Source organism: Rhinoraja longicauda, chromosome 6 (assembly GCF_053455715.1).
Source record: "Rhinoraja longicauda isolate Sanriku21f chromosome 6, sRhiLon1.1, whole genome shotgun sequence".
In the NCBI taxonomy this organism is placed as follows: Eukaryota; Metazoa; Chordata; class Chondrichthyes; order Rajiformes; family Arhynchobatidae; genus Rhinoraja; species Rhinoraja longicauda.
In genome coordinates this window covers 20,890,983-20,918,568 of record NC_135958.1, presented here as the reverse complement: position 1 = coordinate 20,918,568, position 27,586 = coordinate 20,890,983, and the positions used below count along the sequence as shown (strand labels likewise).

Genomic DNA, 27,586 nt, shown 5'->3' with positions numbered 1-27,586 from the left:
CCATCCCCTGGACTGCAGCGCGTTGTCCAGAAGGCTCAAACTCTGGGAAGAGAGCCTAGAGAAATCTCCGGAAGACATTCACATGGCAATCTATCCCTCTGAGAAACTCCCACCAGGTTCCGGCCAACCGTGGATAATCTGGCGCAGTCTCAATGGACAAGCATGGGGAGGAGCAAATGGAACATGTTGAAGTGGGGACATACTGAAGATACGGCAGATTGCGACTCCAGTCTATGGAACATCTCCTGAGTTGTGCCATGTTGCATGACACATGCACTGTGAAGGATCTTGCAGGGGCCAACGACGTGGCACTAAAATTTGCTCGCTATTGGGAAACAGTTGTGTGATGACACGAATAAATAAAACCTACTCCAGCACCTATTTTCGAAGTTTCTGTGCAACTGCGAGATGGGACACTCGGCAATTCCGGTACTGCTGCCCGAGAGGGGGAGGGTGTGCTCAGCCAATCAGGAGCACGCTGCCTTGCTGATGTCAGGAGAGGCGCGGCACAGGTTTGTGAGCCAATGGGATGATGGTGAGTCCAGGGTGGAGCCGAGGGGCGGGGCGGGGCAGAGCAGAGCAGCGCGCGCATGCGCACGGGCAGGGTGGACGCGCGAACAGGCTGGGTGTTTATTATCGGGAACGCGAGTGGCGAGAGATTACAGCCGGCAGCGCGTCAGCTGGTGCGGGGGCGCGCGCCGGGTGTGGCGCAGGCAGCGGAGCGCGCGCACTAGCAGGATCCCGAGCCCCGGAGATAGAGACCGCGCCGGCTGCAGCCAATCCGCCTGTCGTCGCAGCTCCGGGCCCCATCACTTCTACCGGTCATGATTGAGCGACCGGAGACGGCCGTCTCCGGCCTGCCGGTGAGTGGAGAGAGAAGGGATCGGGTTGAGGTCGAGGGGATGGTCTGGTGGAGGATCGGATGGAGTGGAGGGTCGGATGGAATGGGGTGTCTGATGGGGGGTCGGGGGAGGGAGAGTGGTGGGGTGGAGGGGGAGAGGTGGGATGAACGAGGAAGGCGGGGGGAGATCTGGCTGAAGGAGGATGGGTAGAAGGGAAAGGGAGTTTCGTAGGGGGATGGGGAAGGGGGGTTTCGTAGAGGGCTTCTGGTGAAGGAGGTCTGGTTGAGAGACCAGCAGTAGGGAAGGGGAGGTCGGGTGGGTGTTAGGTGGAAGTGGGGGAGGGAGGTCGTGGAGGGAGAAGAAAGTAGATATAGGGAGAGGGTGGAAGCTGAGGGTGGTTAGATGGAGTATGTGAGGGGGAATGGCTGAGAGGGTGGGACGGGTGGTGGATGAGGGAAATCGGATGGAATAAAAGGAGTCGGGTGAGCGTGGGTGTCAGGTGGGGTTTGAGGATGAGGGGGCACGTGAAGGAGAAGGATGTGGGCAAGGGGGTGTGTGGAGGTAGACATTGGGGGTGGGGGAGAGGAGGTTGGGTGAAGGGCTTCCTGTAGAGTAAAAGTGGAATGTGTGTTGTATAGAGGGAGAGGATGAGGTCAATCGGGTGGGTGAGGTGGGTCGGGAAAAGAGCGAAGGAGTTGGGAACTAGTGGTCTGGGTGGAAGGAATGGGTAACGGAATGGGTGGAGAGTGAGGTGGGCCCAGTGACGAGGGGGTGGATGAGGGGGGGCTGGCTGGATGGAGTGGAGGATGAAGGGGACCCAGTGGAGATCGAGGGAGAGAAGGCAGATGGGGTGGTATAGAAGAGACAGAGGGTGGGGATGGGAATGAAGCAATTATGAGGCCAGCTAGCATGGACTTGGCTGAGGAGGAATGGTTTGAAGGTGTCTTCTGGGATATTGCAGTCGGAGAAGGTGGTGTGGGCTGAAATGTGGGTAGTGGTTGGGGGAAACTGAAGGAGCAGAGTGTTATGTTCAGATGGCGGTGGCAATCAATGGTAGAGGGTCAATGCAGATGGTTTGGAGTCAATATCTAGGATGTGCGGGAAGGATGAGGGTGTGAGGTGGAGAAGGGCTGATGGGGAAGTTCTGGCAGTGAGGGTGAAAGGTTGAGTGTTGAGGAATGGGGGTTGCGGTTCAGGAGTGAGGGAGCGGTGAAGGCGCGAGGGTCCAGTGGAGTGATGAGTAAGGCAGTGACGTAGATAGTTAAGACTATCTTGATGGAGATGGATCATTGCATGGAGTTATTGTTGTGCCAATGGTATTTCATAGCTTGTGTCTGAATGTGGTGGGTATAGGTTTTGCTGCATGCAGTCATGGTTGCAAATGGCATCCATCATGACTCTTCAGTGCACATCTCCACCTGTCATGATAGAAGGAAGGTCGTTGATAATTTGCCCACACTGAGCAACATGTGCCATCTGCACTAGTCCCACCTGCCTACGTTTGGCCTATAACCCTCTAAACCTGCCCTGCCCATGTACCTGTCTAAATGTTTCTTAAACGTTGCAATAGTACTTGCCTCAACTACCTCCTCTGGCAGCTCGTTCCATGTACCCATCACCCTTTGTGTGGAAAAAGTTACCCTCAGATTCCTATTAAGTCTTTCCCGCTTCAACTTAAACCCATGTCCTCTGGTTCTTCATTTCCCTACTCTGGACAAGAGACGCTGTGCATCTACCAGATCTATTCCTCTCATGAATTCATACATATCTGTAAGATCACCCCTCATCTTCCTGCACTCCATGAAATAGAGTCCCAGCCTGCTCAACTTCTCCCTATATCTAAGACCCTCGAGTCCTGGCGACATCCTCGTAAATCTTCTCTGTACCCTTTCTAACTTGACATCTTTATTGTAACATGGTGCCCAGAACTGAACTCGATACTTTAAATGCTGCCTCACCATCTTGTATGGAAACATAGAAAATAGGTGCAGGAGTAGGTCATTCGGCCCTTCGAGCCTGCACCACCATTCAATATGGTCATGGCTGATCATCCAGAATTAGTATTGCCATATAACTGAAAGATGACCTCCCAACTTCTATCCTCAATATTCTGACTGATGAAGGCCAATGTTCTAAAAGCCTTTTTGACCACCCTATCTACTTGAGATGGCATCTTCAAGGAACTATGTACCTTGTACTCTGAGATCCCTCTGCGCTACAACACTCCCCAGAGCCCCACCGTTCACTGTGCAGGTCTTGCCTATGTTAGACTTTCCAAAAAGCAACACCTCGCATTTCTCTGTATTAAATTCCTTCAATCATTCCTTAGCCCACCTTCCCAACCGATCAAGATCCTGCTGCAATTTTTGACATCTGTCTTCACTATCTGCAATACCACCCACGTTTGTATCGTCTGCAAACTTGCTAATCTTGCCATGTATGTTCTCATCCAAAGCATTGATATAGATGACATACAGTGCCATAGGCCCAGCACAGAACCCTGAGGCACACCACTTGTCATAGGCCTTCAGTTCAAGAAGCCACCTTTTACCATTAACCTCTGCTGCCTTCCACAAAGCCAATTTTCTATCCATTCAGCTATCTCTTTAGATCCCAAGCGATCTAACCTTCCAGAGCAGTCTATCATGTGGAACCACATCGAATGTTTTGCTGAATTTAGCTCTTTTTGGTAGGAATTGGAAAATATAGGAAATAAATGTTCTGCGTTGCAGAGAGTGGGAGAAAACAGGGAATGTGTATGACCAAGGGAATCCAATAACACTGTTGCAGTGCAGGGATACTGTTGGCAGTGACTGCATGTTAATCATAGCTAATCTATTTGAAAGAGATGTAAACAGAGGGAGATGTATGAGGACAGTCGACAGTTTGTTAGAAATGAGATGCAGAGTACAGCAGTGGCTGAAAATGAAATAATTGAGAATTCTAAAAATAGTCTTGCTCTAACAGATCTTCAGCCACTCCAGTCTGTATTTCAGATTTCTAGAATTCGTTTTTTTGGGTTTTATCTCCTGTGTAGGCACAGTGTTTGTTGTTCATCAGCTGGGTGAGCTGTATGTTGAAGATCAGTCAGACACAGTTTTAAAATTCTTAGTCTTGTTTTCAGATTTCTTCATGGCTCAACTCAATAGACAATAGGTGCAGGAGGAGGCCATTCAGCCCTTCGAGCCAGCTGATCATTCTCAATCAGTACCCCGGTCCTGCCTTCTCCCCATACCCCCTGACTCCGCTATCCTTAAGAGCTCTATCTAGCTCTCTCTTGAATGCATTCAGAGAATTGGCCTCCACTGCCTTCTGAGGCAGAACTCTGCTCTCTGAGTTCTTCTTCTTTGCACCCTCACACTTGTCGTTCTTGTTCTGTGTGCATTGTGCACCTGCACTTTTTTATCACTCCACAATTGAATGCTTTTCAACTGGTGGCAATGCCCTAAGTTATGGAAATCTCCCCAAGCTTCCCTTACTTAGAGTCACACCAGAAAACTATCTTCTTTATCATCATCTGTAGACTCCTATTCCAAAAACTCTTATTTGCATTGTTGCAAAATTTAGTTTTGTGGGGTATGAATGTGAGAACATTGAGTCATCTGGCAGATCTTAGTTATTCAAGAGACATGGGAAACAGGGAATATACATCACAGAGGGTCGGAGAGAAGCACAGTGGGAATGACTGGGATCTGGGAAAATGAGACGGCTAGAACTCTTCCATCCTTTTCCTTTCAGTATGCCCGTTCCTTGGAAGGATACGTGGGATTTGCAAACCTCCCAAACCAGGTGTACAGGAAGTCAGTAAAACGAGGTTTTGAGTTCACGCTGATGGTTGTGGGTAAGTTATTATTGAAATGATGTTATGTTTACATGAAATAACAAAAAATGCCATAGATGATGTAAAGTCTTAGTGTTAATTAGGAGGCATAGTGAAGTTAAGTCCAGCCACCTTGCTTTCACATGGTGTTTTTAATCGTTGTTCCCTCATTCACCATCTACATCCTGGAGTCGTTATTGACAAGAATCGAAAATGGATAACCCCATGAACATTGCGGCAAGAACATCACCTCATAGACTATTCTACGGCAGGTGAATTGTCCTTTGGCTCCCTGAGGTCTTTCATCCATTCACAAGGAACAAGTCAGAAATTTCAGTGCACTCTAGTTGCTTGGATGAGCCCAGGTATAGTAAGAACCTCTACACCATCTTGGAAGAGGTATCTTGCTCAATTGGTACCTGATCTCATTATAAACATTCACTTCTCCTCTGTTAATACACTGTAACTGCAACAGCTTACCAAGGTTCCTTCATCACTGCAGGTATGTGTGAAAACTACGTCCAGTGTCCTCTACCAAGTCCTGCACAACATTGAGTTGGAATATCCACACACCTGGGAGTTTCAGGTGAAAACTGGGCACTATAAAGCACCTTAAACCACCAACAGCAGCAAAAACATACGCCATCACAATCTGTAACCTCATGGACAGGCATATTTTTCACTCCACTATTATCATCAAGCCAAGCGATCAATCCTGGTTCAATAAGAAGTACAGAAGGGAATTTGAGAGCAGCACTAGACATTTCTAAAAATCAGGTGCTATCCCAGCAAAGCAGGCTTGTAGCATGCTTGTAAAGCAGCATGCAATAGACATGGCTAAGCAACAGATGAGTCAGATCCAAGCTCTTTATTCGTGGTTGCAAATAGCAATGGACAATTACAGAGCTGCCAGGAAGACAAGAAGGCACCAAGAACATCCCCTTCAATGATGGCAGGGCCTTGCACTGAATGTTAAAGAAAATGTTGATATATTCACAACTCTGTTCAGCGAGAATTGCCCAAGAAGTGACCCTGCTTGATTTCCTCTAAAATCCCCATCACTGTGGACATCCTGGGGTTGTCATTGACAAGAATTGAAAATGGTGACCAGCCAATTTAGTTTGATATCAAGAAATGAGAGAGGGTTGGATACAAAAACAGTTATGTGTTGAGACAACATCCTTGTTATTGTACCGAAGGCATAAACGGCAGGACAAATTCGCGTGCCCCCCCTCCCTTGACTGTGACCTCTGTTGGTCTGGCAAAATGGATAATTCAGCAAGGCTCTGGAACCAAAATCAGTGGTGGACCTGTACTTCCATGAGGTCTCTCCTCAACCTCTGGTGTTCCAGATAAAGCAATCAAGTCTGTCCAATCACTCCTTGTAGTGAATACCCTCTTCTCCAGGTATTTTCTACCCATTGTTTCTTAGCTGATCTAGATCCCACTGTGTACTTTACCAGCCTTCCTCGCGTGACTCCAGCAATCTTGGAGTAATTTGCAAATTTACCAACCAACCCATCTATATTTACATCCAAGTAATTTATATATATCCCAAACAACAGTTCCCAGCACAAATCTCTGTGGAACTCCACTGGTTACAGACATCCAGTCTAAATATCTTGCCACCACAACACTCTGTCTTCCATCAATAAACCAGTTATGAATCCATATGACCAAATCACTGATAATCCCATGTATCTTAATCTGGATCATCCTATCATGGGACACTTTATCAAATGCCTTACTAAAATCCATGTAGACTACTTCCACCACCTCTCCCTCTTCTATCATTTCAGTCTTCAGACGGTCGTTTCAGGTCGAGACCCGTCTTCAGACGTTCTCACCATTCCGTTGCCATTTCATCTTTCCAATTATGCTGCCTGTCCTGCAAGGAGTTATATGCTTGCGATTTCTTTGGCTAGGTATGAATTATTTCTCGTGCTGTGTTCCATTTATTGTTTGTGAAGTACAGAGTAGGCAAAGTTCATGCTACAATGAGAAGGTTGTACTCGTGAACTACTACAGCATCCAATCGACTGGCTGTTTGGAAAAGACCCATTGCATGACTCACATCCAGGGTGACCTGTGTTGGGTGTCCAAATCTAACCCTATATTGAAGCTTGGTTGAGATTTATCAGTACTATTATTTTTTTTCCTTCAACAGGTGAATCGGGCCTTGGCAAATCAACATTGATCAATTCACTCTTCCTGTCAGACCTGTACTCCAAGGAATATCCTGGTCCGTCACTTAGGATTAAGAAAACTGTACAGGTAATTAAAAAACTACAGATTCTGGAAATCTTAAATAAAAGTAGAAAATGTTGGAAAACCTCAGGCAGCATCTGTGAAAAGAAAAAGCAAGTTATTTCTTTTTTTTTCATGGATGTTGCTTATCTTCCTTAGTTTTTCTTACACTTTCTACAGTTAAAACTGTACAGGCGATTTGCTGGTTGGCTCTGAGCTTCTTCATCCACAGTGTTGTGCAGGGGATATTTATTCACAACAATTGACACTCATTAAACTTTAAAATAGGTAGTGTCGGGGGGTGGAAGGATAGAGATTACGGTAGAGTTTATGATATAGTACAATTTTCTATGCCTGATGATTTATAGTGCTTCATTAGCTGCAAGGTGTATTCTAAATTTAGCCAATTTAACGAATTGGTAGAGCCCATTTGTCAAAATAGAGGTTATCCTTGGTGCGAAGATGGGAGTTTGTCTCCACAATGGCTGTGCAGTGGTCACTCTTGGTACTGTCATGGGCACATACATCTGGAGATGGTGGATTGGTGAAGTTTGGTCATCCCTTGCTAATTCTCACTATTTGCAGCATGCCAAGTGAAACAGCTTTATTTTTCAGAATTTGTGCATCTTGAGCAGTGATGGTTCTCCTAAGATATTCTTAATGATATATTGAATCATCTGTCTATAGGACATTACATGTTCTTGGTGTTTTCCTTACTTTTCCCTTGCCCAAATCAATGTGAAGTCTTACCTCATCAACTGAAGGCTAGCAATTGGTGATAATCAGCAAGCAGTTTCCTTGTCTGTGATAGACTGATGTCATGAGGACCAGAATTCATGTTGACAGATGCAACTGCATATTGTCCAATAGTATAATTTGTGTGATTGTTTCTTCATGTGTTTGTTGCTTGTGGAGTTTGTTTATTTTGTGTGTATGTGTGTTGGAAGCTTTCTGCTATTCTTGTGGCTTTTGGGATTCCTGAACACCCTGCTCTTTTCAACAGCTTATCTGTGGTCCAGGCTCACCTGCCTGACTTATTGGAGCTTTAGTGGATATGTCTGGTTAATATTTTACGGATTACTCTACTTGAGCAGAACCTTATGCTGAGTTGCAACCATCAAGTGCATGCTGATTCCCACAAAGCACTTGGAGTTCCACGAAGATGGCAGCTAAAACATGGCAACTGTTGTGTATGGACTCAGTATGGTTCACCATGTTACACTCTTATATTTATTATATTGTGCCTAATGTCTAGCAGGATTGTCACTGAACTGTACGCAAAAAAGAATTTCATTGTGCTTGGGTACACGTGACAAAGTACCATTGAATGATTGCCTGCCTTTTAAAAAAATTCTTGAAATTTGTGACTCTTGCCACTTTCACTGCAAATGTGTGTTAGCTTTCGACTTGGTATTCGATGGCCTGAATGCAGTTTGTTTGTTTCCAGGTTGAACACGCAAAGGTTCAAATTAAAGAAGGAGGAGTACAGCTTACACTGACTATTGTCGATACACCGGGATTTGGAGATGCGGTGGACAACAGTAATTGGTAGTTTCAGATTTTACTCTCTCCGTCTCTTGTATTTTATAATTGTAACTGCCATCTTGGAAAGTTGTCAGATTTTTAAAGAAAAAAATAGTGATGCAGTGATAGAGTTGCTGCTTACAGCGCCAGAGATCCTAACTAGGGGTGATGTCTATGCAGAGTTTGTATGTTTTCCCTGTGACTGCATGGGTTTTCTCCCGGTTCTCTGGCTTCCTCCCACATTCCAACGTTGTGCAGATTTGTAGGCTAATTGGCTTCTGCAAATGATCCCTAATGCACAGGATAGAACTAGTGTACGGGTGAATTTTGGTTCCACGGACTCAGTGGGCCGATGGGCTTATTTCCAAACCAAAACATGTGAGTGTGAGAAAGCACCCAAAGGGCTGATAATGTCTATTATTGATTTGTAATCTTTCTGGTTTCCTTGCAGTTGGCAGCCAGTTGTAAACTATATCGACAGCAGATTTGAGGAATTCCTGAACTCTGAGTCACGAGTGAACCGGCGACAGATAGCAGATACGCGAGTACACTGCTGCCTGTACTTTATTGCACCCTCGGGACACGGGTGAGATTTGCATGGGGCAGGATTGGGGCCACCTCACCTTTGCATGATCTAATCTATTCAACAGGTCTACAGGTCATCGATGAATAGAGCTCTGGATAAGTCCTGGGCAGTGGATGGATAGGTGCTGAGATGCATATGAGTGGTTGGGGAGGGGGGTGAGCGAGGGAAAGGAATGGAAAATGGGTGAATCTAGGAGTATTGGTGTGGGTTAATTAGGTTTGACAGGATGTGTTTTTGGAGAGGTAGCTAGTGATCTCTGGTTCTTGAAATGCTTGGACTGCATTTCTGGGGGAGATGATATTTGAAACTATATTCATGGCCAAATAAAGTTGTAGTAACACATAAACAAGCCATTGGTAAATTAATTACTAATGAAGACAAACCAGGACGGACAAGGCAGGACCAGCTGTGCTATTGGAAACTGAAATCTAGAGCTGAAGTTAGTGTCTATCGCTCATGGAACTTTGGCTCAAGAGTTGATAAGCTGTAGTCTGAGATTTCAGCACAACGCATCAGGGTATGAGTTGGGATGTGTTAGAAGGTTACCTGTCACTTTGTTCCAAGAGATAATCACATCCCTTAGATTAAGTAGTGCAGAGCTAGTCAGCTAGGAGAGCCGACAACAAGCGATGCATGTTTGGTTGTTTACCAGATTGTTTCCTGGGATGGTGAGTCGTTATGAGGCGAATTGTGCCTATGCTTCCATAAGTTAAAACAAAATGAAAAACGATGTCGTTGAAACTTATGCAATTCTTCTGGGGCTTCACAGAGTGGCTGTAGGATGATGTTTCCTTGGACCAGGGTGTCTGGACCCAGAGGGCATGTCTCAAAGAAAAGGGACAGTCACTCAGGACAGAGATGAGGAGAACTTCCTTTGCCCAGACGGGAAGATGGTGGTGGCCCTATCATTAATTGGCATTAAGGGCGGCACGGTAGCGCAGCGGTAGAGTTGCTGCTTTACAGCGAATGCAGCGCCGGAGACTCAGGTTCGATCCTGACTACGGGTGCTGCACTGTAAGGAGTTTGTACGTTCTCCCCGTGACCTGCGTGGGTTTTCTCCAAGATCTTCGGTTTCCTCCCACACTCCAAAGACGTACAGGTATGTAGGTTAATTGGCTGGGTAAATGTAAAAATTGTCCCTAGTGGGTGTAGGATAGTGTTAATATACGGGGATCGCTGGGCGGCATGGACTTGGAGGGCCGAAAAGGCCTGTTTCCGGCTGTATATATATGATATGATATGATTAAGTACATTGAAGTGGGAGATTTATCGTCTTTTCGATATTGAGGGAATCCATGGAAGGGGGTCAGTGCAGGAAATGGCATTGATATAAAAAATCAACTATGATCTTATTGAATAACACAGTAGGCATGAGGAATTGAATGACTTGCTATCTTTTATGTTCTTCTGAGGAAGCAGAAGGTGGTGGTAGAGAAGCCTCTCCGTGCACATTGTCCAACAGGTACAGTCCTTGTGCAAATGTAAGTGGAGTTTGCAGGGAGGAGGAGCAGCCTGAGGAAAGTGTTGTGGTTCAGTCAGCTGTTCAGTTGAGAGATGAAAGGAACATGGTAGTGATGGTGGACAATGTAGATAGGCATATGAATACTGCTCTTTTTTGATGCAAGCGATTTCGGAAGGTCTGCCCTATGTTAGGATTAAGGATATCCCGAGGCAGGGAACAGATTTGAAGTGGGAGGGGAAAGCCCTGTTATGGTCCATGTGGGCAGTGTGGCTTTAGGCACATTAAAGAAGACTTTCCCGAAGAACTTTGAACTGTTAGGGTAGACATGTGGAGAGACAAATCTCTGCTGAGCCAGCAAGGGGGTGGAGATGGGAAAATGGGACTGGTGGTGGGATCACGATGGAGGTGATGGAAATGTTGGAGGATGATGTGTTAGTTGTGGAGGCTGGTGGGGTGAACGTTGAGGATCAGGGGAACTCTATCCCATTTCGGTCAGGGGTGAGGGCGAGATCTCAGATGTCCTAGAATGGAAAACGCCATCTTGGGATCAGATGTGGCAGAAATATGGATAGGATCTTGCAAGAGACAGGATGGGAGGGTGTGTATTCCAGATAACTGGGAGTTGGTAGATTTATAGTAGACATCAGTCGATAGTCTGTCCCTTGACATGGAGGCAGATCAAGAAAGAGGAGAGAGATGTCAGAAATAGTCCATGTGAATTTTGGGGCAGGGTGGAAGTAAGGGGTAAAGTTAATGAATGGCCAGAATGATGCCTAGATTCGTGGGTATTAGCTACAGGGAGAGGTTGGACAGGCTTGGATTGTTTTCTCTGGAATGCCAGAGGTAGCAGGGAGACCTGACAGAAATATATAAAATTATGAAAGGCAAAGAAAGGGTAGACAGTCGGAACCTTTTTCCCAGGATAGGAAATCAAACACGAGAAGGTTTTGAGGTTTTGAGTCATACAGCATGCAACCGGCCCTTTGGCCCAACTTGTCCATGCTGATCAAGATGCCTCATCTACACTAGACTACCTGTCGGCGTTTGGCTCATATATTCCTCTAAAACGTTCCTATCCATTTACCTGTCCAAATTGGCACGTGTTAAGTGAGAGAGGCAAAGTTTAAAGGAGAAGCGTGGGGGATCTTTTTTGCCCAAAGAATGGTGTGTGCCTGGAACACGCTGCAGGGTTGATGGATGAGGCACATACAATAGTGACATTTTAAGAGGCATATAGATTGGTAGGGGATGAAGGGAGGTGGATTATGTGCAGGTAGATGAGAGATGGTCTTAGCATCATGTTCAGCACAGATTTTGTGGGTTGAAAGGCCTGTTCTTGTGCGATACTGTTCAATGTGGACTTAGACAATCTTTAAAGTGCCACACCAAGAAGTTAATAATAACATTTTGTTTGCGGTAAAATATTGGCATGGATTGAAGGTCGGTCAATGAACAGAGAAGGAATAAAGGAGTCATTTATGTCATGGAAAGCTAATGGTGAATGGCAGGGATATGTTTAGCGGCCAGAGTTTATAATTAGTGAGTGAGGTAGGCGGACTGGGTGTAACATATTCACATTTACTGATAATGCAGGGCTGGGAGGCAGTGTTAGTGAGGAGATTGCATAGATACTTCATGTGCATTGATGTGGTAGGTGGAATGTCATGGAAATATATGAAGGTCAAAAAAATAGAAAATCAAAATATTTTTCATGTGTTGAGAAATTAGTAGGTGTTGGTATTCAGTGGGATTTGAGTATCCCTGCACAGGAATGATTAAGGAATGTAGGTACACAAGTAACCTGAAAGAAATATGATATTTTGGCCTTTCCTGCAATCGGATTTGATTACACAAGGGAAGAGCACAACTGGTTATTTACCAGAATGGAGGTGAGGGCAGTCCTTAGGGATAGATTTTGGGCCCATTTGAATTTCTGATCAATATTATTGATCTATATTATTGATCTAGACCTAAGGTTACAAGCCAGAGTGTGTAAAATTGTGAATAACATAGAGCTTAACAATAGTGTGAACTGCAAGGAAGGGAAGGACAGATTACAACAGGACATGGAAGTTGTTTTAATGCAGACAATTATGAGGTGATGTAGTTTGGTAGGAAGAATGAGGGCTGGAAATATAGAATAAAGTACACTGTTCTAAAAGGGCTGCAGGAGCAGTGTGTGCATAAATGATTGAAAGTAGCAGGGCAGGATAAGGAAGCAGTTACACACAATTCTATGCTTTATCCAGTGGATGCACAGGGTGTCAAAGCAATAAAGTCTTGATTTAAAAACCCTGATCCGGCTTCAGCTGGAATACTGTGTTCAATTCTGGACAACACATTTTCTGGATGTGAAGTATATGTGAGTTTTCCAGCAAAGATTACAGAAATTATGCCTGAAGAGCGATCCCTGAATGGTATTTAAAATTATGAAGGTTGTAGATGGAGGCAGGATAGTTTTCATTGGTGAACAGGTCAAGAATTTGAGACAACAGAATGAAGGTGATGGTTAACAGCAAAAAGTGAGACAAGGACATATATTACCTAGTGGTAAGTGGTGAGTGTGTAATTTATTCAGTGGACGAGAGGAGGGAGATTTAATTGGCAGGCGGGTACAATTGACATTTGGGAAGATACATGGATATTAAGTGTTTAAAGAGATGCAGGCCAAACACACTCGGATGGGACTAGCTCGTATAGAGTTCTAGTTGTCATGGATGAGTTGGGCCAAAAGGCTCTTTCTGTGCTGTGTAACTATGAATCTACGATCTGTGTGCACGGGGTATGACAGGAGCGTAACAGAAATTGAGAGGATGGGATGCGGGAAGCAGTGGCATTGGAATCTAAGCAAGAGATCAAGTCAAAGTACCCCAGTCACCAATCCAGCTGGTTGCACTCCCTCGACAACTCCCCAGAACCCTGCACATTCCTTCCTTTCAAGTGTTTATTCAGCTCCATATGAATGTTACAATTAAATTCCTCTCCTCCCCAGAATAAATTCCAGACACTCACCACATACTGCGAGGAAATGAATATCCTCCTGTCTCTTTTGGTTCTGTTACCCATCACCTTTATTCAGTTGTGTCAAGTTCTTTACCTGTCCACCAATGAAAACTATCCTGCCTCCATCGACAGCCGTCGTAATTTGAAATACCATTCTGGGGTCGTCCTCCAGGTATCATTTCTGTAATCTTTACTATATACTCTCATAAATCTTCACATCTAGAAAATGTGTCCAGAATTGAACACAATATTCTGTCTACACAGCTGGGCCCCACCCCCATCCTCGCTCCATCCACAGGTGGGTCTCCATCCTCCCCTTGCTTTGTTTGCAGCTGGGCCCCACTCCCAGTCTCGACCGTCCACAGCTGGGCCCCACTCCTGGCCTCGTCCATCCACAGCTGGGCCCCACTCCCGGACTCGTCCGTCCACAGCTGGGCCTCCCGGTCTTGTCCGTCCACAGCTGGGCCTCACTCCAGGCCTCGTCTATTCACAACCCGTTCCCACTTCTGCTCAGCCACTGTCTCGGTTGCACTCGTACACTTTCACATGTGCCACAAGCGTTCCCTCCACTCACCAACCTGAGCTCTGGTCCCTATGACGTCTTGCACCCCATTCCGAGACACTGCACCTGCGTAGAGGTGAAATAAACTGTTAGTCAGAGAGCCATTGATGGTGCGAAGGGTGGAATATATTAGAGGAACGTTGAATGTGAGTAGCCAGGGAGAGAAGAATGATGTTCACTGCTTCCTTAACGCAACAGTTAACAGTTCCTATTGCAGCTCTGAGTTTGGTTCTCCCACTCTTGCAGGCTGAAGCCTCTGGATATTGAATTTATGAAGCGTTTACATGAGAAAGTGAACATTATTCCACTTATTGCTAAAGCGGATACGCTCACACCTGAGGAGTGCTACCACTTCAAGAAACAGGTAAAGCAATGCCCGGTGATGTAGCAGTATTAGATGCCATAGTGTAATCAGCTCTGTCCGAGGAAAAGTCACAGTGTAACCAGTGGTCACTATATCCAGAGTCTGTTCCTGTGGCTGGTCACTATATCCAGGGTCTGTTCCGATGGGTGGTCCCTGTGTAACCCGTATTTGTTCCTGTGGGTGGTCACTGTGTAACCAAGGTCTGTTCCAGTGGGTGGTCACTGTGTAACCAGGGTCTGTTCCGGGGGGTGGTCAGGGTATTACCAAGATTTCCCCCTGGGTGGTTACTGTATAACCAGGATCACTCGCAAATTGGAGGAACAGCACCTCATGTTTTGTTTGGGGAACATACAACCCAGCAGTATGAATATTGAATTCTCTAATTTTAGGTACCATACAAACACTCCCCCTCCCCTCCTTGACCCCCTTCCTTCATTAAAAGTCAGTTAACCCTAGCCAACAATTGGCCTATCAGAGAACCACCCTGCCTGAGGTCATCTGTTGTCGGCCCTGACTTGTCATGGTCTTTTCTTGCTTCAAATCCCGCTCCCTACAATCAGTCTGAAGAAAGGTCCCAACCTAAACCGTCACTTATCCATTTTCTCCAGAGGCGCTACCTGGCCCGCTGAATTACTCCAGCTTTTTATGTCTATCTGTTTCAATGTTATTCTTGTCAAATCATATCAAGAGCATACTATTCTCCTCCGTTAGAGTGCAGATGCAATGTCTCTCTTGTCAGGTGGTGATTCAGACCAATGTGATGAGTGGGGGAATTATATGTTTTGCCTAGACTCTTTATAAAGTTAGCATTAGTATTGATAAGCATTGATTGAGACAAGAACCTTCAGAGCGTTTTTGCTATTCTTGTGGATTTTCTGTTCTCCACAGATTATGAAGGAAATCAAAGAACAGAAGATTAAGATTTATGAATTCCCAACTGCAGAAGATGAAGATGATAATAAGTTGGTGAAGAAATTTAAGGTATACTTGGAATCATCCTTGATCAAACCCTCTCCTTCGACAAACACATCAAACACATCACAAAGACAGCCTTCTTCCACCTCAAAAACATTGCCCGTCTCCGTCCATCCCTCTCCTCCACAGCTGCAGAAACCCTCATCCACGCCTTCATCACCTCCCGTCTGGACTACTGCAACAGCCTCCTCTATGGCGCACCCTCAAAAATCATCAATAAACTTCAATACATTCAAAACTCCGCTGCCCGTCTACTCACACACACCTCGATCCGTGACCATATCACCCCCGTCCTTTATAAACTCCACTGGCTCCCCATCCCCCAGAGAATCCAGTACAAAATCCTCCTCATAACCTACAAAGCCCTCCATAACCTGGCCCCATCCTACCTGACCGACCTCCTCCACAGGCACACTCCCACCTGCACCCTCCGCTCTGCCGCTGCCAATCTCCTATCCCCCCACATCCGGACTAAACTCAGATCCTGGGGGGACAGGGCTTTCTCCATCGCTGCTCCCACCCTATGGAACTCACTACCCCAAACCGTTAGAGACTCCCCCACACTCACCACATTCAAAACATCGCTGAAGTCTCACCTGTTCAGTACTGCCTTCAACCACTGAAGGTCACCTCACCTACTGTCTCCTTTCTCTGTTCATTTATTTATTTACTTATTTATCTATTTATTAATTTCCCTATGTTCTCAAAATCTCTGTAAAGCGTCTTTGAGTATATGAAAAGCGCTATATAAATAAAATGTATTATTATTATTATACTCCCATAACTTATGAACTTTACGTGGAATGTTTCTCACTGCATTCTAATCAGAGAGTATTTGATGAAACATCTGAAACCTTAACCTGCACGTCTTTTTCAACATTTTCATTTACTGAGCCCGACTTTGCAAACCTGTGCCCCTCTTACCTATTTCAAAGCTCAGTTATGAATCAGCTCCTTGGAGTATGCCACCAGTTGCCTCCTGCCAAATAGGACAGTAGCATGGCTTTGTTCACATCAGATCGTGTCTCAAGAACTTGATTGGGCTTTTTGAGGAGATGACAAAGGCGATCAATGAAGATAAGATAGTGGATGTTGTCAACATTGATTTTTGTAAGATATTTGATGAAATCCCTCATGGTCGGCTGATCCAGAAGCTTAAGATGCATAGGATCCATAGTGACATGATCTGTGGATTCAGAACTGGCTTACTTATAGAAGGCAGTATTGTGGTGAAATATGTTATTCTGGCTGGAGGTCTGTGACTAGTTGAGTTTTGCAGGGATCTGTGCTGGGGCCACTGTTATTTGTTGTATTTATTTAAAAGACTTGGACGTTAATGTAGATGGATGGGTTCGTAAATTTGGCGCAATCGCCGCCTTGCCAACAGTCCGTCTTGTCCCTTTGTTGTTTTTTAGTATGTGTTAAATGTATGTTTTAGTGCTCTTTAGTTTGTTATATGTGGAGGGGGGGGGGGGCGGGTGGGAAAACCTTTTTAATCTCTGCTGCAAGAGACTTTATTGCATGATATCATGGAGGAGGTGGCAGTTAACTGCTCACCGGTTCTCTATGCAGCAGAATTAGCTGACAGTTATACTGTGCAGTAAACAACTTTTTTTTTTTTTTCGATACAATTATACGAGAAAAAACACACTTTGTCCTTGGTTATATGTTTTCCTGTTACTATCATCTACTACATGGGTATTAATTATTTCAATAGTCAAAATATACTTTTTGTTTATGTTAATCTTATTCAACAACAGATGATTAATACAAGTCAAACATCATACAAAGGCACCTTGACCTATTCTATCTCACCTTTCAAGCTATCATATGCCCCCATTTACTGCAACGCTTCTGCACTACTAGCGGCAGGGGGCGTGGGTAGTCCCCCCATCTATTGCCCTTGTGTTTACAGGGTTAACTATTGTGATCCAGCACACAGTAACTTTCCACTGAAATACAGGCTTCCTTATCTATGTAGTAAGATTAGGATGTCTCAGTGTAGACTTGAGTTCACAAGCTCTTCTTTGTGTTTAGGGAACTTGTTTTCTTAACTTTATGGACCACACCTGCACCAGGCCTATTTAGCCAAGCTCTGAAGGGTACATTCACTGGAGTAAAGTTCGATTCCCACAGAGTGAAGTGCTGCCCATGTTGAAAGACAAAATGGAAGGACAGCTCATTTCGTCCACACCTAGTGCCTACAAATCTATCCTGCACCCTTGATTATACCCAGCAACTGAGGTCCACTCTGTTGTGGGATAGAGAATTTCAAAGATTAGTCGCCTGCCAAGCATAATCTATCCTCAAGTTGCTGGACCCTCATCCTGAAATTCTAGCTGTTGGTTCTTGGACCTCCTAGCAGAAGAACCAGCCTCCTTTGTATTGATCCTATTGATGCATTTTACACTTTTTTAGGTGCCAATGATATTTCCTCATTTTTTTCCCAAGTTTCAGTTAGTTCAGATACAGCCAGTTCAAACTCATTTCATGTTAATGCAGGTTGACCCAGTGGATCTATGTTTCATGTGCTCCTGTCCAGTTAAATCTTTCCTGAAGTCTTTAGGGAGAAAGCAGGTGAATGCGGTTGAGTGGGAAAGATAGATCAACCATGGCTAGCTCCCTCACCCTGAACATAGGATCCCCCCAGGGTTGCGTCCTTAGCCCCCTACTGTACTCCCTGTACACACATGACTGTGGGGCCAGGTTCAGCTCAAACTCCATCATCAAGTTTGCCGATGACACTGTGGTGGTGGGCCGGATCTCCAACAACGATGAGAAGGCCTACCGGGAGGAGATGGCTGATCTGGCACTCTGGTGTCAGGACAATAGCCTCCTCTTGAATGTCACTAAAACGAAGGAGCTGATTGTGGACTTCAGAAGGGCTAAACATCCAAGGACGTACACGCCACTGGAGATAAATGGGTCTACAGTGGATAGGGTGAGCAGTTTTAAATACTTGGGAGTCCGCATCACAGAGGATCTGACGTGGGCAACGCACATTGCCGCACTGGTGGGTAAGGCAAAGCAGCGCCTTTACCACCTCAGACAACTGAGGAAATTCAGAGTGTCTCTGAGGATCCTTCATTGCTTCTACTCTGGGGCTGTAGAGAGCATCCTGCCCGGCAACATTACAGTCTGGTTTGGGAACAGCACTGCCCAGGACAGGATGGCCCTGCAGAGAGTAGTGCGTTCGGCAGAATGCACCATGGGAACTACACTCGTCCCCCTGCAGGACCTATACATCAGGAGGTGCAGATCCAGAGCAAGCAAGATCATGAGGGACCCCTGCCACCCCAGTAACGGACTGTTCCAGATGCTACGATCAGGCAAACGCCTCCGCTGTCACGCTGTGAAAACGGAGAGGATGAGACGGAGTTTCTTCCCACAGGCCATCAGGACTGTCAACTTGTATAACTCCAGAGACTAAATTTTTGTCTACACTATTTATTTTTAGTAACTTATTAACTTATTATATGCTGTAACTAATTCTTTTTTGTGCACAATCCGCAGGCATTGCCACTTTCATTTCACTGCACATCGTGTATGTGTATGTGACAAATAAATTTGACTTGACTTGACTTGATTGAATGGCGAAGTACACTTGATGGACCGAATGGCCTAATTCTGTACCGAGAACTTGTGAACTAAGTACTGAGCCAATTCTGCATGCACACTTTCAAGTGTGGGTTTGTCATAGCTTTGAGTAGTTTCAGATCACCATTTCTTTTGTACTCCATACTTGATTTTCAGCAAAGCAGGCTTTGTGAATCTGTCAATCAAGAATGCATGTAACTCACCATTTTGGAAAGGCTTATTAGTTTCTAATTAGAGAAACATAGGGGAGGTAATAGCGAATAAGAATGACACCATTGTTGTGACCGGAAACGGAAAAACTGTTTGGGGTGCACGTCCACATTTGCCCGTCGTACTCCAGTATGAGACGCTGGAAACCCGATTTGTCACCATTTGAAAATCATAGTCTGATCACCACTTAGGCCTCCACTGTTTATCCTACACTGATGATGGAATCTGCATTTACCTTGATATGAAAGTTCATGATGATTTCTTCTCTCCCAAGGATTGTGTACCCCTGGCAGTCGTTGGAAGCAACCTTGTCTTTGAGGTCAGTGGGAAAAAGGTCAGAGGTCGGCAGTACCCATGGGGAGTGGCAGAAGGTAAAAGTTCTGTTGAGCATGTGAGATTTTTCAACTGTTCAGTGTCAAAGACTGCATGGATCTGACTATTTACCCAGGCTTTCGACCTTAAACAGTGCACAGGTGGACAAAGCAATAAACCCTTTAATCTAGTTTGACCATTCAGTTTAATCACAGTTGATCAGTGATGCAGCAGCAAATTGATGCAAACCATTTTGCAATTAACTTGATAATTTTACAGTTGAGGTGACCTGATTGTTTTGGAATATTATTAAGAAATAAATTGGGCAAACGAAGCTTGGAATGCGTTGTTCTTTCCTGGTCACTGTGTTTGGATCCTGGAACTTCTCCCCACAAATTTTCACCCTGTAATTGATAAAGTTCATAGATTTAACATTCAACAGCTTTTGAAAATATTAGCAAAAAATTGGCTTTATATCAGTGTTATCTGTACTAGACATATATATATATATAAATATTACATTTCCCGGTCATGCTTTAAATCCTGTTGCACGGCATCCTGTTTATCAGTGCCAAAAGCACAAAAACAGGCTCGAGGCTACTGTCTATTACATAACAAAAAGGGAAACATTGATGCTAATAAACAGGTCAGCCTCGTTAGAGTAGGATGAGTACCTACGATGAGGATGAAAATTGATTTAATTTTTCTCAATCTTTCACAGTTGAAAATGGAGACCATTGTGATTTCTCCATTTTGCGCAACATGCTGATCAGGTAAAGTTCATCAGACAATGAAAATGAATTGTTGAATCATTGTGCCATTGCAGCACAGTGTGACTCATGCTCCATAGCTGTAATTAATGATGCATTATTCTTTCACTGTATTTCATTTTCTCTTTAGTGAAAATCCAAGTTTCATTTGAGAGCGCTGATAAACTCCATCCGTGGAGGCAATTAATCTTTTTATATAAGACAAAGGAATCTCACTTTCTGAGCTGTGTACATTTAACATTCCAATCTCATTTGCTGAGATATTTTCCAGGGTTGTTGGTAATTGGGGATTTTTTTTTTGCCATCCACAAATGGTGTAGTTGACCTGGGAATGAGCTACATTACATTCTTGGGATATTGTATATTGTTAGTGAGGGTACGAATAGGAAGATAGGACAGATGAATGCTTGTTTGAGAAGCTGGTGCTGGGAGTAGGAGTTCAGGTTTTTCGGTCATTGAGATCTCTACTGGGTCAGAGGTGACCTGGACAAGAGAGATGGGCTGAAGAGTGACCTTAAGAGATTTATAAAATTATGAGGGGCATATGTAGTGTAGATAGTCTTTTTACTAGGTAGGAGAGCCTAAAACTAAATTTGGGTGAGAGTGGGGAAATTTGGAGACCTGACTTTTTTTCCACAAAGGGTGGTGAATAACTGGAATGAGCTGCCAAAGGAGCTGGAGACAGTTACCGCGTTTAAAGGTGTTTAAAAAGATAGATAGGAAAGGAGTTAAGAGATACAGGCCTAATGCAGGTAAGTGGCAAAGGAGGCATCATGGTAGACATGGACAAGGTGGGCTGACAGAGCCCATTTCTCTGTGGCATTATTCTGTGTGTTGGTGGGTGGTTTTGGTTATTGGGAAATAAACTGTGCACCTGGGTTTGTTACAGCTACGAATTGGGAACATGCCTAGTTTTGAGTTGTACTAGTGATCTGCAAGGAAGCTTCAACTCGCGTACTAATTTTACTTTTATTGCAGGACACATATGCAGGATCTGAAGGAGATCACCAACAATATCCACTACGAAAACTATCGAAGTCGAAAGCTGGCAGCTGTGACGGGCAATGGGGTTGACGCCAGTAAGCTAAAAGGCCGCCTCACCAGGTGAGCTCCACGGAAAATATGCTGCCTGTTGCCCAGTTAACTTTGAAAACAAACTCACCATAAATTTATCCACATGCCGATCGATGAGATCAGCAGTAAACAAACATCAGATTTGAGCTGCATGGAGATGCTGAGCTGTGTACTCAAACTTTGTTGCACTGGACATATGGGGAGAGAAGATAAATATAAAGTAAAATATAAAGCCAGATGGAGGGATATGTGGAAAGGGATGGGTTCTGGGGGAAGGGGGGGGAGGGGTGGGATCGTGGGTGAAATGGGTGTGCACCTTGGCGGGGAGGCGCAGGAAAGGGGGTGTGTGGTGTTACATAAAATTGATGAATTGGCATAAAGCAATAGGGGCATAAAGCAGGGAAATGTGTTTAGAGTGCTGAGGCATCACAGGCGAAGTCAGCCAAAACCTCCAGTTTCTGTGCTGAATGTTTCTTTATTATTCTATGAACAGGATGCAGGTGTTGACCTTTGCACCTGACCTTGCTGTACTAACATTAGCGATAGTTAAAGGGAAATACTGGCGGGCGATCCCTTTTTTGTGAAACTTCCTGTGCCGGCATGCTGCGACTTCCTTGTGGAAGGTACTTCAGTAAATGGTCATGGAGTCTGCTATTCAGTCTTGGGTTTGTTTGGCAGACTTTAGCTCTGGACTTGCTTACTGCCTGCTCAGAACAAATTAAAGCACAGGTAAAGTGCAAGAAGGTAATTAACTTTTATTAATGCAGGAGCCCTCTCGCTGAGATGGAGGAAGAGCGTCGAGAGCACATGGCCAAGATGAAGAAGATGGAGACTGAGATGGAACAAGTGTTTGAGATGAAGGTCAAGGAGAAGAAACAGAAATTGAAGGACTCTGAGAATGAAGTAAGCTTTTCTAACCGACATCCGTCCTCCCCACCCCACATCTCCATTGACCCTGCCGTATGCTTTCTGCACCTTCCTCTCTCTGTAGCCTTTGACTGCAATTAATGGCATTTTGGTGTTTTGCAAAATTTTGGTGTTTCTGTGTCCTCTTCTTGTCCCAGAATACAAATTCTGTCCCTACCTGGACACGTCTGTACTGAAAGAGAGTGGTTGGTTTGAATTGGACATTACCTAGGGAGCATGACTGTGATGTATTCGGCCATTTCAGAGTGTTGTAGAAACTAAAGGAGCTCTTCTTCCTTCCCTGTTGCCACTCTCTCCCTCTTCACTCCTACTCCCCCTCTTCCCTTTCTCCCTTCCCTGGCTTTCCCTTCTTCCGCTCTCACTTTCCCTTTCCTGCCGCCTCCTCCCTTCCTTGCTACCCCCACCCTCCCTCTCTTCCTCCCTTCCCTGTCTCCGTGCCCCTGTAGCTGCAGCGCCGACATGAACAGATGAAGAAAAACCTGGAGGCTCAATACAAGGAGCTGGAGGAGAAGAGGAGGCAGTTTGAGGAAGAGAAAGTGGCATGGGAGGCAGAGCAACGCTTGTTGGAACAGCAGAAATTGGATGCTTCGAAGTTAGTGGTAATTGTATTTGAGAGGGTGTATGAGGAGGTATGTGTGGGGGAAACAGTGAGTGTGAATGGGCATTGTATAGCAATGGGGAGACCTGCTCTTTGGGTGTGGGCTATGAACATGAGGGAAGAGTGTGACAAAGGTGGCTGTGAGGCAAAGTGTAAATAAGGGAGTGTGTGCAGCTAGCTGCAGGTATGAGGGAGATGGTACATGGGTGCATGAAAGGAGAGTAGAGGCAGTGAGCATGAGAAGAGGGATGTAAGCTTGCACGCTACTGCATGTCACTGGCCTTCCAGGACTGTTCCTCTTGTTCTGCATATTGTGTGTGCTGTGTTTTAGTGAATTAACTTTCTTTTTCCATCCTTCCCAGAACAATGGAGAAGAACAAGAAGAAAGGGAAGATCTTCTGAAGAGGTTTATTAGTAGTGCAAATATTTTACGGCTCATTCCTTTGGCCATACTGCAACGGAGAGACATTGCTTAAATCTGATCAGCCAATTACTTAGCTCCCTGCAAGCCCAGGACTAGTGAAAAAACAGTAAATTCTTCATATGTTCCTGGCACTGAGCTCCTTTACAGTGGGCCTCTTGTTGTCTTGTCTTAATATCCCGTGAATCACAAGCTGTGCAGTAATGATGGCATTTGGTACCTGCTGCTCATGCTGCATGCTCCTCACACTGTCCCCCATGTGAGAGTTTGGTAAGTAAGTAAAAATCAGCTCCACATTCTGTCTGCTTGGTGTGTGATTGCTCCCTAGTGGCAGATTCTTAATATGCCACGCACTCATCCAGCACAAGGATCACAGTGAGGATCCATCCAATTTGGCCATTGTATCCTCCCCTGGTGATAGTTTCTTGAGCGAGTTGTGCAATTCCAGTGCTGGTAATTATGGTCTGCAAAAGGTCAGCAGTCTTTGAGCTCTTGTTGGTTCAGACTGGGCCATGGAAACAGGTCACTACAGTGCTGATTTTAATCATTCAACACAAAACAATATGAACGATTTATGTTTCATAATTGAAGTGAGGTGTTTAATGAGTGGGTTAAATATAGTTGAGTCTCGTGCGATGACAATCATTACAAGTGGGCAGGACAGAAACATATGGATTCTCTGTTTGTATTGGTATTTCACCAGCTCAAATGTCCCATGGATTCAGGATTGGTTGGTTATGAATGGGCCATCTGGTTACCAGTCATGTGCAATGATTCCCTGTATTTGGAGTGACTGGTTTTCTGAATGGGGGCAGGAGCTTCTGTGTGGGGAGACGCCCTGTCATTCTCCAGTCAAGCAAACAGATGCAGTGCCAGGCTACCCTTCACTTCAGTTGATACTGTGACGCAGTGGTAGATTTACTGCCTTAGCCTCAGAGACCTGGGTTTGATCCTGATTAAGGGTGCTGTCTGTACACAGTTTGTACGTTCTTCCTGTGACCATGTGGTTTTCTCCAGTTGTTCTGGTTGCCTCCCACATTCCAAAGTAGTGCACATTTGTAAGTTAATTAGCTTCTGTAAATTGCCCCTAGTATGTAGCATGCGAAACTGGGATATCATAGAACTTGTGAGAATGGGTGATTGTTGGTCAGTGCGGACTTGGTGGGCCCGAAGGACCTGTTTCTACACTGTATCTCTAAACTTAAACTAAACTTGCATTTGGGCAGCTGCAGAGTCCATGGTGACACTTCAGATAATTTCACATCCAGCCCAGGACGGGGGTCAGAAGAAAATGGTCTGTTCTATCCAGTCTGGCGGCTACATTTCTTGAATCGACTGACTGGTGGAACATGTATTGTGTAAGCAAGGTAGAAAAGTGCTGGAGGATCACAACAGGTCAGCAGCATCTGTGGAGGGGATGGACAACTGACGTTTCAGGTTGGGTCCCTGCATCAGAGTCTGAAGAGCCAAAACATTGTCCATTCCCTCCCTGGATGCTACCTGACCTGCTAAGTCCTTCCAGCATTTGTTCAAGATTCCAACAACTGCAGTTTCTTGAGTCTCAAGTATGGTATAGGTTTGCTGTGCTCGTCTGTTACACGTAAATCACGGGAAATCCCGTTCATATGCTTCCTGTGGCAGTATCCGTTGAGAAGCTGCATTGTTCCCTGCTTCCTCCCGGTGCTTGTGCCTCCTGCTTATTTTCTTTGCTAGTTTTGTATGGGGAAACAAGTGAAGTGCTTTTAGATCACTGCAGATACGTTTGTAAAATTGGTGTTAAGACATTACTCTGCTTCAGCTGCAGGGTGGATCCCAAACCATGAATGACACAACAGCCTGAAGGTTGGTATTGTATTTCTCTCCTGCTGATCCATTTTCTTTGCATATGAAGGGTCAGAAGTTTCAGCCTTGTGTCCAGACTTCTTGCTGCTTTGTGGCCACTTCTTCCTACTGTGCTGGTGACTCTCTAGGTCACTAGGTACTAGGTGTACTCTCTAGGTGTACTAGGTTGTGCACCCACATTCTACATCCTCTTCCTCATATTTGTTTTTGGTTTCTAATCTTACTCCTCTCTCTCAGCACTGGGTATTTCCCTGTCACTGTCAAGGTCTCTGAGTGCTGGGATGGGACTTTTAACCCTTCTGCTTTTTCACATGTGCTCTGCATTGGGGCTTCTTGGCCTTTCTATGTTGGGAGGGGTCCCTTCCTCTCAGCCTCCCCCTCCTGTATACTCTACTTGTTCTGTCAGCCATTGCCCTCACCAAATCCCCCCTCTCCTGGAAATGGCTTTCTTGATCCACGCTGTGGTGCCTCAATGTTAGCTCTGAGTGGTGAGCTCTCCCTTATTGGTTCACCCTACCCTATGTTGTATCAGTGGCCCTGTGCATTTTCTGCCAATAATTTGGTTCACTGCGATAAACTACCATCAGCCAAGGTGTAGGAGGAGGAGGAGCAACAACACCAGGGAGAGGGACGGAGCTGAATCATTGAATCGAAATGTTACCTCTGGTGTTTTTTTTAAAGAAATAAGCTTCACTTGATGTTTTATAATCTTCACTGCCACTTAGTATACATATTGAAATAAACAGGTAACCTCTCCAGTTCAAGCATTCCACTCACGGATGTCTCTGTTTTTGCTTTATACAAGTTCAGTCTGACCCCCACAGCTTGTACCAATGGCGTGGATGTGGCGAAATGAATGGCTAAGATTATACCAACTCTGGTACAAGGAGTTTTGCTGCTAGTCGTCAGTGCCAGCAGCTCACATATAAGGCTGCTAAACTAGAACATGAAGGAATTAAAAGGGATATCCTGCACAGATCTCCCCAAAATCTCTGTGCAGATCCGAACAAACTCCTTTTATTGATTGGTTTTGATTAGTGCTGATAAACTCTGAATGCTAATATCTATTTGTGCTATTGAGCAGAATTTACTCAATTGTCATGGATTTCCTATCCATGGATTACTGAGCAGGTTGGGTCTATTCCACAAGATTAGCTGACCAACCTTTGTCAAATATATTAAAAAGTAAAAATGCATTTACTAGAAATTGGCTCCCCATCATGCGTAATCGCATTCTGGTGACTGGGTGCACCAGGTTCCCTATTCCTGTGGTCTGATAGCAGACTGTGATATGATGGAAGCAGCAAAATGGGGTGATGTCACCTCCAGCCGCTTCTGTTGCTGCACACAACAGGATAATGTTTGGGGATTTTCTCTATATTCCAAAATCATTGTATGGTGCATGATGATCGGGAGGAATGCCCATCAGATATACAGATACATAGAAGACATATTAATCTGAATACTTCCATACTGACTGCACCCTTGACATTACCTGTGGCAACTCCTCTCACTTTCTTCAAGTTAAAGGGGTAGCCATGGGCACTGGCAGGCCTGCATTTTTGTCGATTACATCAGTCTTTGTTCCAAACATACATTGGCACGATCCCCAAACTCTCTACTACATTGAAGATTGCACCAGAGTTGCTTCTTGCACCCGTGCAGAACTTATGATTTTATTAACTTTACCACTAATTTCCACCTTGCCCTCAAATTCACTTGGACTATCTCTGACACTTCTCTTCCCTATCATGATCTCTTTCTCTATCACAAGGGCAGACTATTAATTTAGTTATCTGGTATTAACCTAGTTATCTGGTCAACGCTTCCTCCTACCAAACCTCTTGCAGAGATGATATCCACCGCTCTCAATTTCTCTTTCTCTACCACATTTATTCCCAGGATGAGGCTTTCCATTCTAGGACATCAGAGATCAAATTTGCCTGGTCCTCGCCTTTCACCCCACCAGCTTCCACATCCATACTCGTTGTATAGCTGAAGAAACTTTTGCTATCTTTCATATTTCATCTAAATAGGGAGGGGGGCGGGAGGGGTCAACAATGTGAAAGCATATGCATGCAGTTAACAGGAAAGAGAGTGCAGGAAAGGTCACATTTAAACCAATATGGCAGAGGGATGGGAACGAATGCAGGGAGAAGGCTGTAAAATGAGGACAGAAGCAAAAAGTAGAAGGGAAAAAAGCAAAACAAACCTGAAAGCTATGTGCCTTAATGGGAGAAGCATTCGTGATGAGGGGGATGAATTGAATACGCATTTAGTTGTTAATGGATATGATATAGTTGGGATTACGGAGACATGGCTCCAGGATGAATAAGGCTGGGAGCTCAATATGCAGGGGTATTCAATATTCAGGAAGGATAGACAGAAAGGAAGAGGAGGGGGGGGTAATTGCTGGTTAAAGAGATTAATGCAATTGTAAGGAGAGACCG

The 27,586-nt window shown here is 44.9% G+C and overlaps 1 protein-coding gene across 1 annotated transcript; it reads left to right on the top strand.

Annotated features, from left to right (window-relative positions):
• Positions 1–603: 603 nt before the first annotated feature.
• Positions 604–25,931, top strand: LOC144594308 (septin-7-like). Its single transcript, XM_078400655.1, has 13 exons — positions 604–863; positions 4,581–4,683; positions 6,830–6,936; positions 8,357–8,457; positions 8,885–9,019; positions 14,293–14,410; positions 15,299–15,391; positions 19,467–19,563; positions 20,226–20,277; positions 21,253–21,378; positions 22,116–22,251; positions 22,722–22,867; positions 23,236–25,931. Exons 1-13 carry the CDS (start codon positions 825–827, stop codon positions 23,273–23,275), a joined length of 1,293 nt encoding a protein of 430 aa, XP_078256781.1. The 5' UTR covers positions 604–824; the 3' UTR covers positions 23,276–25,931.
• The last annotated feature ends 1,655 nt before the right edge of the window (positions 25,932–27,586 follow it).